At 35.7% G+C, this 14301-nt stretch overlaps 1 protein-coding gene across 1 annotated transcript in view; it reads right to left on the bottom strand.

Annotated features, from left to right (window-relative positions):
* Positions 1–9118, bottom strand: part of LOC134532380 (uncharacterized) — a 40894-nt gene extending 31776 nt beyond the window's left edge. Inside the window, exon 1 of the mRNA XM_063368817.1 lies at positions 9031–9118. Coding sequence (XP_063224887.1) covers positions 9031–9112 — 82 coding nt within the window. The 5' untranslated portion in view covers positions 9113–9118. The remainder of the gene's footprint in view (positions 1–9030) is intronic.
* Positions 9119–14301: the final 5183 nt, after the last annotated feature.

Genomic DNA, 14301 nt, shown 5'->3' with positions numbered 1-14301 from the left:
ATGCACCCGTAGGCATTAACTTTCGCGAACATTGTGTGCTTAGTGAAAATTTGTGATAGTGAAACTACCCTGGAACACATTTTGCAAACTAAAATAGCAATAACAAAAATAGACACTTAAAATTACGTATAATTGTGTTGGTAATATTCGTGTATTCTCTACAACTTTATATTCGGTATATTTCTAAAAACTAAATGTTATAACCTTTTTTTATCTTCTTACGCCATCAGATAAGTACAAGTAAGAATTTTTTTTACAAATGTTAACGTAATTGTTAAATTATTTCTGTTCACAGAAATTCAAGAATTTCACGCTCGATTAAAACTTAATTTGTTATTAGGCGTAAAGACATTTTAATCGGCAGCATGATATAATAACGATTAGGGGTGTGTATTTCTCGCGAAAAGAATTCGAGTTTAGCTGTGTGCAATGACACGGTAGTGCCGTCTGTTCTTTTGTGTCGTGTCCACTGTCAACACACCACGTACTGTATGGCCCAACCTAATGAGGCGAAGTCTTGTCTTGGGGTCGGCTGGCGCGGACATACATGACCTATTGCAGTCTAGTGAGCGTTCAGATCTTCCCGCGAGAAAAAAATTACTCAGTGATCGGAAAGTCGTGCACATGAACGTGAAGTGTGTCATTTGTGGTATAGTAAGTTGTGTTAGTTGTAACGTCCGTCGCAATGTACCTAATACTGCAAGCGTATAAACAACGAACAGACGTATCTACCACACTTTGGGTGATCGACGTCCGCAGTGTACACAGAAAAATACATGTAAAATTACAGATATTTTTTAATTTGTACATTTGCATGACAACAACTGTATTGCTACAAAATAGTGTTCGCAGCAATACTGGGTTCGGATTCTTACCCGGGCATTTAAGCTGTGTGTTGTCCCAGTACCTTAAATGGTTACAATTATTTGTAAACCATTCTCTGAACGGCTTTCCAATATTAACTGCGCACGTTAATAAACATAAAAAATAAAATAAAGTTCAATAAATGAATATTCGATTATCTATTCAAATGGTTTTAAAAATTGTGCTTGAATAAAACATAAATTAAAATATAAAATTATGCGCCAATTTTCGTAAGAAATATTCGTTATTAAAAATAAGTATTTCATATTGTTAAAAATAACCATAGCCAATTGTTGTATAAAGTTATAATATTTTTCTTGTAGTGATACAATTATTTCTTAGCAACTGGATTCCAAAGGAATCATTTAAAAGGACAGAAAACGTTTCTCAGCGTACCTTTGTTTCTTGCCTAGCAGACAGACATGTTATCCCAAGAGCAGCACGCGTTCATTGTTTAACATTATTTCACCGTTCGGTCGTGTGCACGTGTGGCTGACGAGTTTCGACAGACATCACCAACATCTATGTGCGTCCACTCCAGAAAGTGGCCACACATACGAACGGTGAAACGGGCTCGCGTATGCATAACTGCAAAGGGGCAGCCATTTCGAGCATATGTTGCAAAGATTTCTTTTCTTCGGTTTTCATCAGTGTGTTGGTCATGTATGTATGTACATGAGTCATATCTTGCGTTATTAAACACACTGTTTCGATTTTATGTGCGTGACTTTCCGATCACTGTGTACCTGATGCTACATTTTATTGAGCGTACGAATATTAAAAACGGAATCAGGAACCAATATATATTAAATCGATAGCAGCGCACTAAATTATGCTCGAATAAAATCAACGGTTAACCTCTCGTCGAAGAGTTCACTAGAGACAACAAAGGGCAGCGAGTTGAGAAGGAGCATTGATGTAATTAATTAGCCCGGGAAATGAGAGCACCCCGAGAAAGTTCACCCGCTCACGGAAATTTCCGCACTGTTAAAATTTTTTTACCTTCATTCTAAGAAGAACTCTGGTCACAAATCATCGAGGGGTATTCGTTGATTTACGTCTATCTTCGTAAATTTACAGTCGTTGAGTTCTCTTACTTTTAACATGCATTCAAAAGAATATTCTCGCTATGTTAACAAAACATAAAAAAAAATTGGGTGTCTGTAAAGTCGGTTTACGGACGATAGTTTAACGTGACAACGTCATAACAAAACATTGATAAAATGATTGCATACATTTATAAATAAAATTGAATAATTTTTATTTTAATAATAAAAGAATAAATACTTTAAATTATACTAGTAATCAGATTTTTAAAATGCAATAATAATTAAACTTTATTGCCGAAATTTTTGTTGTAATAAGCAATGAAAATCACATTAACTTTTCACTTCACTTTATAAACAGTTGGCGAAACAGTTCACGTGTAGATGACTTTTAATTAATTTTAAAAACTTTCGTTTAGCTATAAAGTTTAAATATAATTATGAACAAGTTTTCATATAAATAAACTATTATCAAATATATATAATCAATTATATGAATCACCATAATTTTTTAGTCAATTGTAACATAACCAATTATTACTTCACACGCCGACAGCGTAACGGAACACAGCGTAACGGAACAATGAGCGTAATGGGACACAGCGTAACGGAACGATGTACGTAACGGGACACTTTTTCGTGCGTGCAGCCGGCGTTCATCGATTTATTAGACGTTGTCACGTCAAAAAGAGATAGAGAGAGAGAGAGAGAGAGAGAGAGAGAGAGAGAGAGAAAGAAAGAGGCGGTGGAGCAAAATTTTCGGGAGATCTTTAGGATCGTGAAAACAGGCTGTCCGTCACCAGTAAACCATAACGCCCACACCAAGAGTGTTGGCTGCATCTAGAGGAAGTTATTATGGCGAGTAAATCGTGACAGCACTCTTGATCACTGGCTGCAGTATCAGCACCTTAGGTCACTTCTTTACTACAACACTATACTGATGCTTCGGCTCTCAATTATTCATTTAAACATATTAATTTCGGTGCGAGTGGCTCCAGGCAAGGCATGCGTGAGAATTTATAATTGTCAAAAATTTTCACTAACTTTCCAAATACTTTAAAAAAGTTCAACTATAAGTTAAGTAATTTAAGGAGGATGGTTGGTTGGTAATGAATATCACCAGCCAGCCAAACATTTATAAGAAAAACAAAAGTTGATTAGAACTTTTGGATGGTCAGCCAAAGGTCGCAGATTTGATGCCGGCTGGCTGGAGGATTTTTCAACTCTGGAAAATAGGTCCAGGAATACCACAGCACGAAACGTAATGGCGAATCATCGCAGAATCACCCCGCCACGAGAAACTCAGGCACACCGTAGCTTACAAGACGCGGAGTAAACTGGGACAACTACACTCATAAATGAGCACCAGGACTTATCATTAATTTACTATAGTCAGGAACATTTTGTAATTTATTATTTTATTTGTATCTAGAGTTTTATATGATTATATGTTAGACCTTTCAGTTTTGTACATCAAAATAATTTTTATACATTAAAATATGAACTTCTTTATGTCTTCATGGCTAAATTTCAATTCCCAACGAATTAGGTATTTATTTATCGTAAAACAAACTACGTTAATTTCACTAAAATATTTAAGATTCAGCTCATTAAATATGATTTAGTGCTACTGTAAAATGATAAAAAAATTTAAAAACAGCTGTAGTCCATTGAATAAATAATAAAAAAGGAGGTTGGTTTTTCAAGACGAACGCTATTTCACATAATTAGAACAAGAGACGAGGGAGCAACTCCTGTTAGTTAAGGCGATAGTATTGAAAAAGATTCTGGTCCATAAAAAAGTAGCACACTTTCACTTGTTATCCTCAGAAGCGGGCGCACACCGACTGTTCGCTGGGAGCTGGTGGTACGAGCGCCTGACGTGTGTTAGTCGAGCCAATAGGTGGAGGATGGATTGCGTAAGGCATATAAACCCACAGAGCGGAACATGAGACACGCCGTTACTTGCAACAGGCAAACTTCTACGGCGTCCCGATTCTTACGTAAGCGAAATAGGTATCTCGCACAGTCAGAAAAAAAATTAAATTAAAAAAAAACAAACAGAAATCTAGAGGTAATTATTTTGTATTAACCTGACCTGAAAATAAGTGATACTAACAAACAATTTTTTTTCTTCAAATTTTGACCACAATCAAACAATCCAAAATTGCTCAATCTGTAGCTTCATTTGAAGTAGTTCCGGCATGTATTTAACAAATAATTGTAAAACAGATTATCATGGTGCTTATATGTCCTCAAATTTAACTTTAGACCATAAGAAGTTTGTTGTCCTCCTCAAGTTGCATGCCGAAATCACCACTTAACATTATTTTTAACCTGGAATTTAGAATAATTTTTTATAACGATGGACAGAGAATGAGTGCGCAAACAGCACTCTAAGAAGGTGTAGCTCTGAAATTGAACTGCTTTTTAGCCATCAGAGATGTCAAAAAAAAGTGCTTGGCACATTGTTATGGACAAAGAACGTCATAGACCTTTTATGTCCGAGTTAACCACAATTAGTGAATTGATATATATTTAGCGATTGGTGCATAAAAAATGCACTACGATCAAATATTAAATCATATTTTATATATTTTTAAACAAAAACTCTTTTGTTTAAAAATAATTGAATATATTAATAACAATTGAATATAGTATCTCCGTTAGTGTACTATTTCTAAAAAAATTAACTTTTAAATCAGCTTATCCAGTGTTGGTATTCGACTCGCAAGTACAAATTCAGATACCAGCCGACGCGAACAATGACAAAAAAGTTTTGCTTACGAACGGATCTCGAAAAGACAAACGGATTATTCTTAAAAAATATTAAATAAAGAGTCATGGTTGGTAACCCAAACATTTTAATTTTTAAGTAATTAAATACTAAATGCCCATTCAGACGGATAAATTACTATGAGATATTTGTGACTTCAAAATAGCGCTACCTTCGTGCGCAATGGCGCTCGTCATCGATACTCATGATGGAATGAAAGGCGTTCGACTTCGGTGCGGTCAATGTGTCATCATTAGTCTGCGGTTACGTCAGTTACTTCCGCGGGATCTAGAAGGATCTTGCCGAGGGCCTGGAGGGTATGGAACAGCCCCCAGAAAGAAAATAAGATATATTAACTCTTAAAATCAACTTTTTTTTTTTTTAGCTAATCAGGAACTTAAATTTCAAAGATGATTTTAATAATTATTTTTTTGCATAATATAAATAATAAGAACAACAAAGATGATTTCAGCCTCGTTAAAATTCAACTAAATCACGTTTACGTAATTATAACGAATAGTATTTAACCATTCAATGACAAACATCTCACCATGCAGGTGCATCGGGGTGATGAAAGTAGCGACACTGTTGGTTGATCACCAGTATACCTTGTAAACCTATTGCGGAGTTGGTTCTGTTGCCTTAAGTCTACTTATTATTATTATTATTAGAGAAACTTTCACTTCTGGTGAGCCTCATGATTATCAGAAGTGAGAACAACAGTGTGGTCGTCTTACAATCACTTTAATAGCAAGTAACCTACATTATTTGAATGATTACACCAACATGAGGAAAATTTTATTTGACCTAGTGTCTTGGAAAAAGCCTACGCCATTTATGATTTTCGCTGGTTTTTACAGAAAAAAAACCACTCAGGAAATAACAACAATTATTAATACATAAACACACGCAGAACACGCTAATCAAATCTTACATGTTTGGACTGCAATGAGAATTATTCTGTAGAAGGAATTCAGTCACAAAAAAAAAAAAAACTCACTGCGCAGACGAACAAAGAGGGCTGACACAGACGAGACTGTTGCAACAATAACAGTAAATAACGAATGAAAATTAAATAATAGCTCCGAGCAAAACCATCCAAACCTAGCGATGAAACTAAACTTTATGATCTCGACGACACAACAAGGATAGCACAAGTGTACACAGCATGCTTTGTATCCTAACTGTGTGGTCCGGAGTTGTTATTTGTCTGTGTTAACTGTTCTTGTTGCAACTGTCTCGTCATTGTCACACTAATATGCTCGTACTGTGCTGTCATTTTGAGCTGACAAAATCACTTTCTCGGAATTATATTTGCTGTCTAAGTATGAAACATTTTACATCAGCTGACATTGGCTGTTCTCCACGTTTTTGTGTATTCATTTTCGTTGTTTATCCCTGAGGTTTTTTTTCTAAAACTGCTTAAACCAGCAATTACAAATGTCCCAGACATTACGTTTGATCACTTTAATACTAATGTTGATATGGCTATGAATATTTTCGCAAATCAAATGTAGTATTCCTTGAACTGTGGTTAATCCAAGATAGCTTACTATTTTCTTTCAAGAAGATTTTTACACAATTTTCAGTCATTTTCAAAATTACCAGTTGGGAAATTAAAATTCAGCAGGTTAGGCCATAGTTTTATTTTTAACCAATATACATGTCCGAAACGGGTATTGGAATTTGTTCAGTTTAAAATGTCTCACCAGTAAGTTTCACTCGAGACGTGGGTAAGCAGAGGCGTTATTTTCTAAGTTTAGAGCTCAACCAATCTCGACCTCGAATACCACAGAACACTTCTAAGTCTCGGCTTCATCCGAGAAGTTGGGTTATTGCATTTTCACGTCATTATTTGCTTATCTAGTAAAATCCATACGCATTTATCAATATAAATGCACCGCAGCTGTTTCTGTAGTTAAAATTTTGGTCACCAGATATAGGCTACACGTTATCTTTTATCTGTAAGTACTCAGGAAAATATTCGCGACAAAAAATATATATTTTCGGACTAGTTTCAAAGAGCTCATTGGCTGGAATAACATTTTCTGTGTTTTTAGAGCTGGAGCTGAGTAACACATAAACATTTTTTTAAAACCTAATTATTTGAAAAGGTTTTCATGAAACGCTTGGTATTAGCGAATAATCATAAATTAAAAATGGCAAGTAAAGCGAAGTCTTACAGGATGTCCAGAAAATCCAACAAACAGAATTTCTGCCTTTTTCCTTGTTTTTACCCTGTGTTTTTATTATTTTTCAATGAAAAAAACATGATATTACCATAGGATAATAACTGTTATAACATTTCTCGCTTATTCTTAACATTGATTTAGCAACAACGTACTTACTGATTCTGCACTGTCGTGACACATCAGAAATATTCCACAGCCTTGTGCCCCCCCCCCCCTCAAAAAAATAAAAGCTCAAAAATAATTTGCACACAAGCATCGCAACAAATACAATATCCGTGGTCCAGTTGATGGACGAGACACAGAATTAGAATTAACATTTGAATTCCCTGATCGAACACATATAATTAAGGGTCACAGGCTTTCGCAGCCGTTGTCTGAATTTGGCTTGGCTTGCGGGTTTCTAGCGCCGTCGAAGACGAAGTGTTCAACGACGTTTCGGTCGACACTGCAGCCGGCATCTTCGCAGTAGCAGGAGGCTGCTGCCCCAAGGCTGCAGTGTCAATCAAAACACTGGCCAGAACTCTCTCAAGCCAAGCGACATACACTCCCAGAAAAACCCATGGCTTCCCATGACTCTGGGAGCCTTGCAGTTAAGAGGATAGGAAAGTTCGCGCCGTGCATGAGTGACGAGAATACATATAAAACAAAAAAATAATAATTGAACGTCTTGAGGTTAGTTTTGTCAGCTAGATATTTTCATTACGGAGACCTAAATGTACACGATATGGTCAAAACACTGTATAGTTAAAAAAAAATGCAAACAATTTTTATTTATAAAATAAAAGCTTGAAACAAAAAAATACAAAATTGAATATAAAATTATTAAACACATAAAAAAACTTTATATGATAACCATATCTTAGAACGATAAATATATGTATTTTCAAATCATTTAAATATTCGTTTTAAGATTTGGTTATTAAAGAGGTTTTTTTATATGTGCTTTTAATAATTTTTAAGTTGTACACTGTATTGAGATATTCTGTACATTTAGGTCTCCGTAGTGAAAATATCTAGCTAACATAAGAAAATCCCCATCAAATAATTCTGTCCAGTTATTGTTTTTGACGTGACAACGTCTAATAAATCGATGAACGCCGGCTGCACGCACGAAAAAGTGTCCCGTTACGCACATTGTCCCGTTACGCGCATTGTCCCGTTACACTCATTGTACGCTTGCGCCGCATCTATCTCTCTTCCACTCGATTGGAACAACCATCGATATACACTTTTTCGAGGCACATCAAACTTGAAACACTCCCATTCGTTTCCTACCTTTTCCTATCGGGTAGCAGTCACTAGGCCGAAAGTCATTTGGCCGAAATTTCGGCCTAGTGCCTTTCGGCCTAGTGCCTGTCGACCTAATGCCTTTCGGCCAATTGCCTGTCGGCCTAGTGCCTTTCGGCCTAGTGCCTGTCGGCCTAGTGCCTGTTGCCAGAGTTAAGACATATTCCCAGTGATATAAATATTAGAATTTTCGGCCTACTGCCTGTCGGCCTAGTGCCTGTTGGCCTAGTGCCTGTTGCCAGAGTTAAGTCATATTTCCAGCGAGATAAATTTTCAATTTTTCGGCCTAGTGCCTGTCGGCATAGTGCCTGTCGGCCTAGTGCCTTTCGGCCTAGTGCCTTTCGGCCTACTGCCTTTCGGCCTACTGCCTGTCGGCCTAGTGCCTTTCGGCCTAGTGCCTGTCGGCCTAGTGCCTTTCGGCCGAGTGCCTTCGGCCTAGTGCCTTTCGGCCTAGTGATTTTCGGCCTACTGCCGCGGCCCCTTCCTATCATCGTCCTATCCTTAACAGAATAACACAGATTGGAAGAAGTCAAATAGCAAACATGTATAAAAGTTATAGTTACGATTAATCTGTTCGTTAAAGTAATAAAAATATTTGAATTAATGAGTGCAAATGAAAGTAAATTTATCAATTACAAATGTGGATTTCATTTCACTTCTTTTTTTATCCATGCAAAATAGTGATGATACAATAAAAAATGATTTCAATTTTATTCATAAAATTATATGCAAAAAAATTTAATCGATGTTTTGTCATGACGTTGTCACGTTGAACTATCGTCCGTAAACCGACTTTACAGACAACCAATTTTTTTTTTCCCCACACTGTCTCGTCATCGGCACGCACGACGTGACGCGAACTCACGTGTGTCGGCGTCTGCGCGCGCGCCGCCCCACAGCGCCGCGGCGGCCAATAGCAGCGTAGACGTCCAGGCGAGGGGCTGCATCGCGACGACTGCGCGCGGACCTGCGCCGACCCGCGGGGGAAGCCTCCCGCCCCTCCCGTCCCTCCCATCCCTTCCTCCCCCCACCCACCGGATAGGGGGGAGAGTCTGCGCTGGTGGGGGGGGGGGGAGGGGGCGAGGCGACAGTCGCCTTCATGTACCACACACTCTCAAACAACTTTTTTTTATTTGTCATTTCACCTCAACAACAACAAAAATATATATATATATTTGTTTGTACATACACAGAAAAAAAATATTTTTTTATAAAGTGAAACTTCTAATGCGACTTCCAACAAGGTTGCGTTAAACGTTCAATGCTACCATGGGGAGGAGGAATATAAAGAGACGGAGCGAGAGTAGGGAACTAAGTAGAGAGTAAGATAAAAAAAAATAAATAAAGATCGCGACAGATTTTTATAGTGTCGCCATATTTGTTTCAAATTTTCAATACCCTTTTTTTTGTATTATTACAATTTAAATTGCAGAAAAAAAAATCATGTTTCTCTATGTCCACGAGGTCTCGCCGCGTCAATTTTCTCCTTGGGGCGAAACCGTCCGCTTGATTAAATAAACAGCTTTTATCGTTGAATGATTTCATGATTTATTTTTTTTAGTTTGATTTGATACAATATGATTTCACTAAAAATCAATTTCTGCCCCTTCCTATTTTCATTTCCACATTACGAAGTTTCACTTCTTCTGCGCGGAGGGACTCCACGCACTATTTTTTTTTTTCCTGGAACTTTTACGAAAGATTCCTTTTCGAACACGACTGCCAACAAAATGTTCGTAGTACCACAAGAAATATATTGTAACTTCGTACAAAACATGGCTATGATTATATATACATAGTTTCATGCGTATGAAACAAGTTGTTTTGGAGATTTAGCCCAGTTTGTCTGTGAAGGTACACTTCGCCGGGTCATTGATTGGTAGTTGCGTTGTCACTTCACCACCATACTGCGGTAGGGACTGGCGAAGCTTGGCAGATTCGTTCCGCGTCGAGAACCTCAAGCTTCTCGGCGGCTTCTACGCTGTTTTAAATTTTTTTTCACCTTAAATTAACGAAGAAAATTTTTTTTTTATAAATTATCCAGGGATCTTCGTAAATTTAAGGGACGAGGGTTCACTCATTTAGAACAAGAATAAAAAAAAAATCTTGGATATTCTAAATAAAAAAAAACATTAAAAAAACATTAATTCAATAGCAAGAACATTATTTTTTTTACCACGCGTGTGTTTACCTATGTTAAGAACGAAACGTACAACTCGAAAGTCGAAATAATGCGTAGTTTCTACGAAGATTCAGTTATTTTAAATTACGAAGAACTCTTCGTATATTTGAGGTAAAATTTTCGTTAGAAAGTCCGTCGTGACGTGGCGTCAAGACATTCGGAGTCGATTAACGAGGTACTCGAAATTATAGGGACTGGAATAATTCACTATTCCAGTTGCCCACAGCATAAATTCCACAGTCCTTTACACACTCGGGCGAATTTCACCTGATCATTGGCTGCCTGGCGATGAGACGCCTCAACTGGGTAGCATGTGAGTAGGTACCTTTTTTTTTGGTCGAGGTTTCCTCATTGGCCAGTAGGTAATCTTCTTGATGAACTGGGTGCATATAGCGTAAGCAGCTTAAAATGTGAAAGCAAACACACTAAATACTAGTACTGAACATCCACAAGATTTGTGTGTGAAAACCTGTCTAAGTTTTCAAGCCATTCCGATAGATGGCAAACGGATGCCCGGTATGAATAACGTTTAATTTTTAATACAAATGGTAACAACTTAATGACAGCGAAAGTAACTTTTTTTTCTCTTAGAAAAAATGTTTTTTCATCATTATACCGATTTATGGGGGAACATTAAACTTATAGTTTTCTAATTTTATTAAAAAAAGTCATCATATTTGCCAGTAAAAAATATAATATGCCATTCAACAATTTTTCCTGAAAATATTTTTTAAGTATCACCTCTTGCCGCTAGGTTATTTTTTACACTCTGGCCTTTGTTGTTAGTATAGAACTAGGTATATGGCATAAGTCTCTAGTGTATTTGGTACAAGTGAGCATATTTCATTTTTTTTGCATATCATGAAATTAATTCGCGAAATTTTCTAGTCTCCGCTTACAATTCATCGCCAGAAGTGAATCGAGAAGCAAATGGAAAATAAGCGGAAGAGAGTGGACATGAGTTTGGTAGTTTTCATAAGAAATTACGTGTATTTTTTCGAGAAAAAAAGGGTCTCGAGACTAGATGTTTTCGCGTTTCGTGATAGGTTTAGTTTCTTTCAGGTACACGTCTACTATCGGCACACGAACCACAGTCCGTTCAGCGCGGAAGCAAACGAGTCCTGAATGGCCCGGCTAAATGCGGCAACGGCTTCCTTTGCAGACGGCCGCCAATCACAAGGAGTGAACCTGGCGCGTGACATGCCTTGTTGCAGTCTGAAGGGCGCTCGGATTTCAAAAACACCTTCCCTTTTTGGCAGGGCCATCGTGGGCAACAAAGGGACTGGGGGAAATTTATTTTCGCGGGCCATTTTTATATTAATTTATGTACTACTTATCAAACACCAAAATTAAAAATATATATTTAAAGTCTTTAAATATAGTAATATTTAAAAATAATAATATTTAAATAAATAGCTGAAAATGTGATTTGTAAGTTTCAAATTACTTAGAAAAAAAATTCTGTACCTTTACAGAAGATTTCTTTGGAAACCAGTTGCCGAAAAATAGATTTTACTACTACACAAAATATATAAAAAATAAATATGTTTGTAAAACACATGGCTATGGTTATTTTTGCATATATGAAATACGTTTTTTGAACTAATACTGAGTATTTATTATGAAAATTGGTACATAATTCTATATTTTAACTGATGTTTCATTCAAGCAATATTTTTTTCAAAGTTGAAAAGATAATTGAATATTCAACAATTTGACTTTTGGTTTTACCGTGTTTATTAACTATTGGAAGTACTGGGAAGACAGTATTACTGCGAACATTATTTTGTAGTGATACAATTGTTTGCATGTAAATGTACAAATTTACCAATATATGTAATTTTACATGAATATTTCTGTTCTATTTACAAAAAAAAATCATTTCGTCATATTAATTAACTAAAGACTTGTGATTTTCGTCCTTTCAGTGTTAATCCAAGCATTATATAATCCTGGAAACTCAAACCCAACCCCCTTTTCCCCCTGGTTCATGGACCACGGGTATCTATCTCTCTCTCTCTTCCCCATCTTTGTCACTCTATCTCGAGGTACAGCTTATTGATAATTAAGAAAGGAGAAAGGGTTGCTTCAGCTTCTCAAGGCCTCCTCCCCCCTTGATCAAACTTAGCGTACATCTCGTCGTGTACGAGAACATCACAACCAGACACACACTACACAACCAATACGGCTGAGGAAGAAATTACATCTTGTCATGTAGTGATTTAAATAGATCAAAAAATCCGAGAACAGAATAACTGAATCGGGAACGCGCACAATTTATTTAATTGGTGTTCAATAAGTGTTTTACTCATCTCTGTTCAAATTATAATCCATACTTAAATAAAACGTAAACTCTAAAACTACTGGACATATTAAAAATATTATTTCTTTTTAATATAGCTACATAATTCCAGATAAACATTTGCAAATTTCTTAATTAAAATACTTTTGTTTCCATAAGAAATGGCAACATTTGTAAATATCACGGGAAAAAACCAAACAAATTGACTGCTTTCTTGGCTTACAATGAGTAAATCGCTACAGATTAACGAAACCAATGTTATTAAAGTGATAGATATATGGATGAGCAAACTGTCAATGTTTTACGTACCTACGAACCTATTGTATTACTATTTTTCTTTAAACACTAGCTAATGCCTGGCATGGGTTTCAATGCCTCTTTGTAATTTTTTTAAGTTTGTTAATATATACGAAGCCGTTTTGGATTTTTGGTATTTAGCTAATGACTTATATTCGTGTAGAAATAGGTAGTTCGTAAATAGAGTGAAAAATACAGTTTTGTGTATTACCAAGCTTTCCAAACACGGAAAATGAACTTGTAGTGTTAGTTAAACTACGAAAAGAATTTGACTTCTTACTAATAACACATAACTTGTTCCGTAATACCCTGAAAAAATTTGCAGTAAAACCATATTGAACGCTTATGTAATAAAAATCCGTAGGAATTAGTTAAAAAAAAATAAAGACCTAAAATTCAACAATCAAAGAAAGGTTGAGCCTTATAGCTTTGGATACTCCAGTGCTTATATGGCGTTCGTCTGTTTTCTTGAATGAAAATTAATACTATTTAATGTTCATCGGTCAAATTACAATGCCCCTTATATATATATATATAAAACCATTGGTGATGTTTATAACGGTTGCTGATGTAAACAAATGTCACGTACACAACTATACTGATTAATGTTTCCAAAAAATACATTTACTACATAAATTATTAACCATTAGGACCTAACATTCAATAGTTATAAAGAATAGCTAACCCAAACTCTTTGAGTATATTTGCGAAAGGATTATTTGTTCAACACAGTAACTTAAACTTAGCCTAAGATACATTTAATAAATTTTGAAACATATTGTGACAAGCCCTTTTAGAATTTAAACGAATTAAAACAATATGAATGATTTAAAAACAGATTTTAGCCGTCAGTTCACCATTTAGACTTCAAAAAAAAACTAGGTTTGTACTCATTCTAATGTGAATTGTACAATATAACTATATGTAAATAACCAGTTAACTTAAAAAAAAAGGGAATTTCACTTGACGTTGAATAACGTTCATTATGGAAGTAATTTTTTTAACAAAATAATAATTTTGAGTGTTTATTCAGCGGTAATAATTAAAGTACTCTGTTATAAATTACAGTTAAACACTACGATGGATTTCGTATTAATAGTTTTGAAGTCTATTGAAAACATGTTAAATAAGCATTTGGGAGGAATAAGAGTGGTCTTACTGCAGACTTAACATAGTTGTAGTAAATATTTTTATCATTCTCATTTCTTTTGAGTTCATGTTCAAATTTATTAAAATAAGCATTCGTAGATATACGAAGAGCCCTGGAAAATTCGTGATTTGATGTTGATAATTTTTAACAGGTTACTGAAATATGAGAGCATATTTTCTTTGCACTTTTTTTTTGTTTCAAAGTC

This window comes from Bacillus rossius, chromosome 5 (genome assembly GCF_032445375.1).
Source record: "Bacillus rossius redtenbacheri isolate Brsri chromosome 5, Brsri_v3, whole genome shotgun sequence".
Lineage (NCBI taxonomy): Eukaryota > Metazoa > Arthropoda > Insecta > Phasmatodea > Bacillidae > Bacillus > Bacillus rossius.
This window is presented reverse-complemented; position numbering and strand designations above follow the sequence as displayed.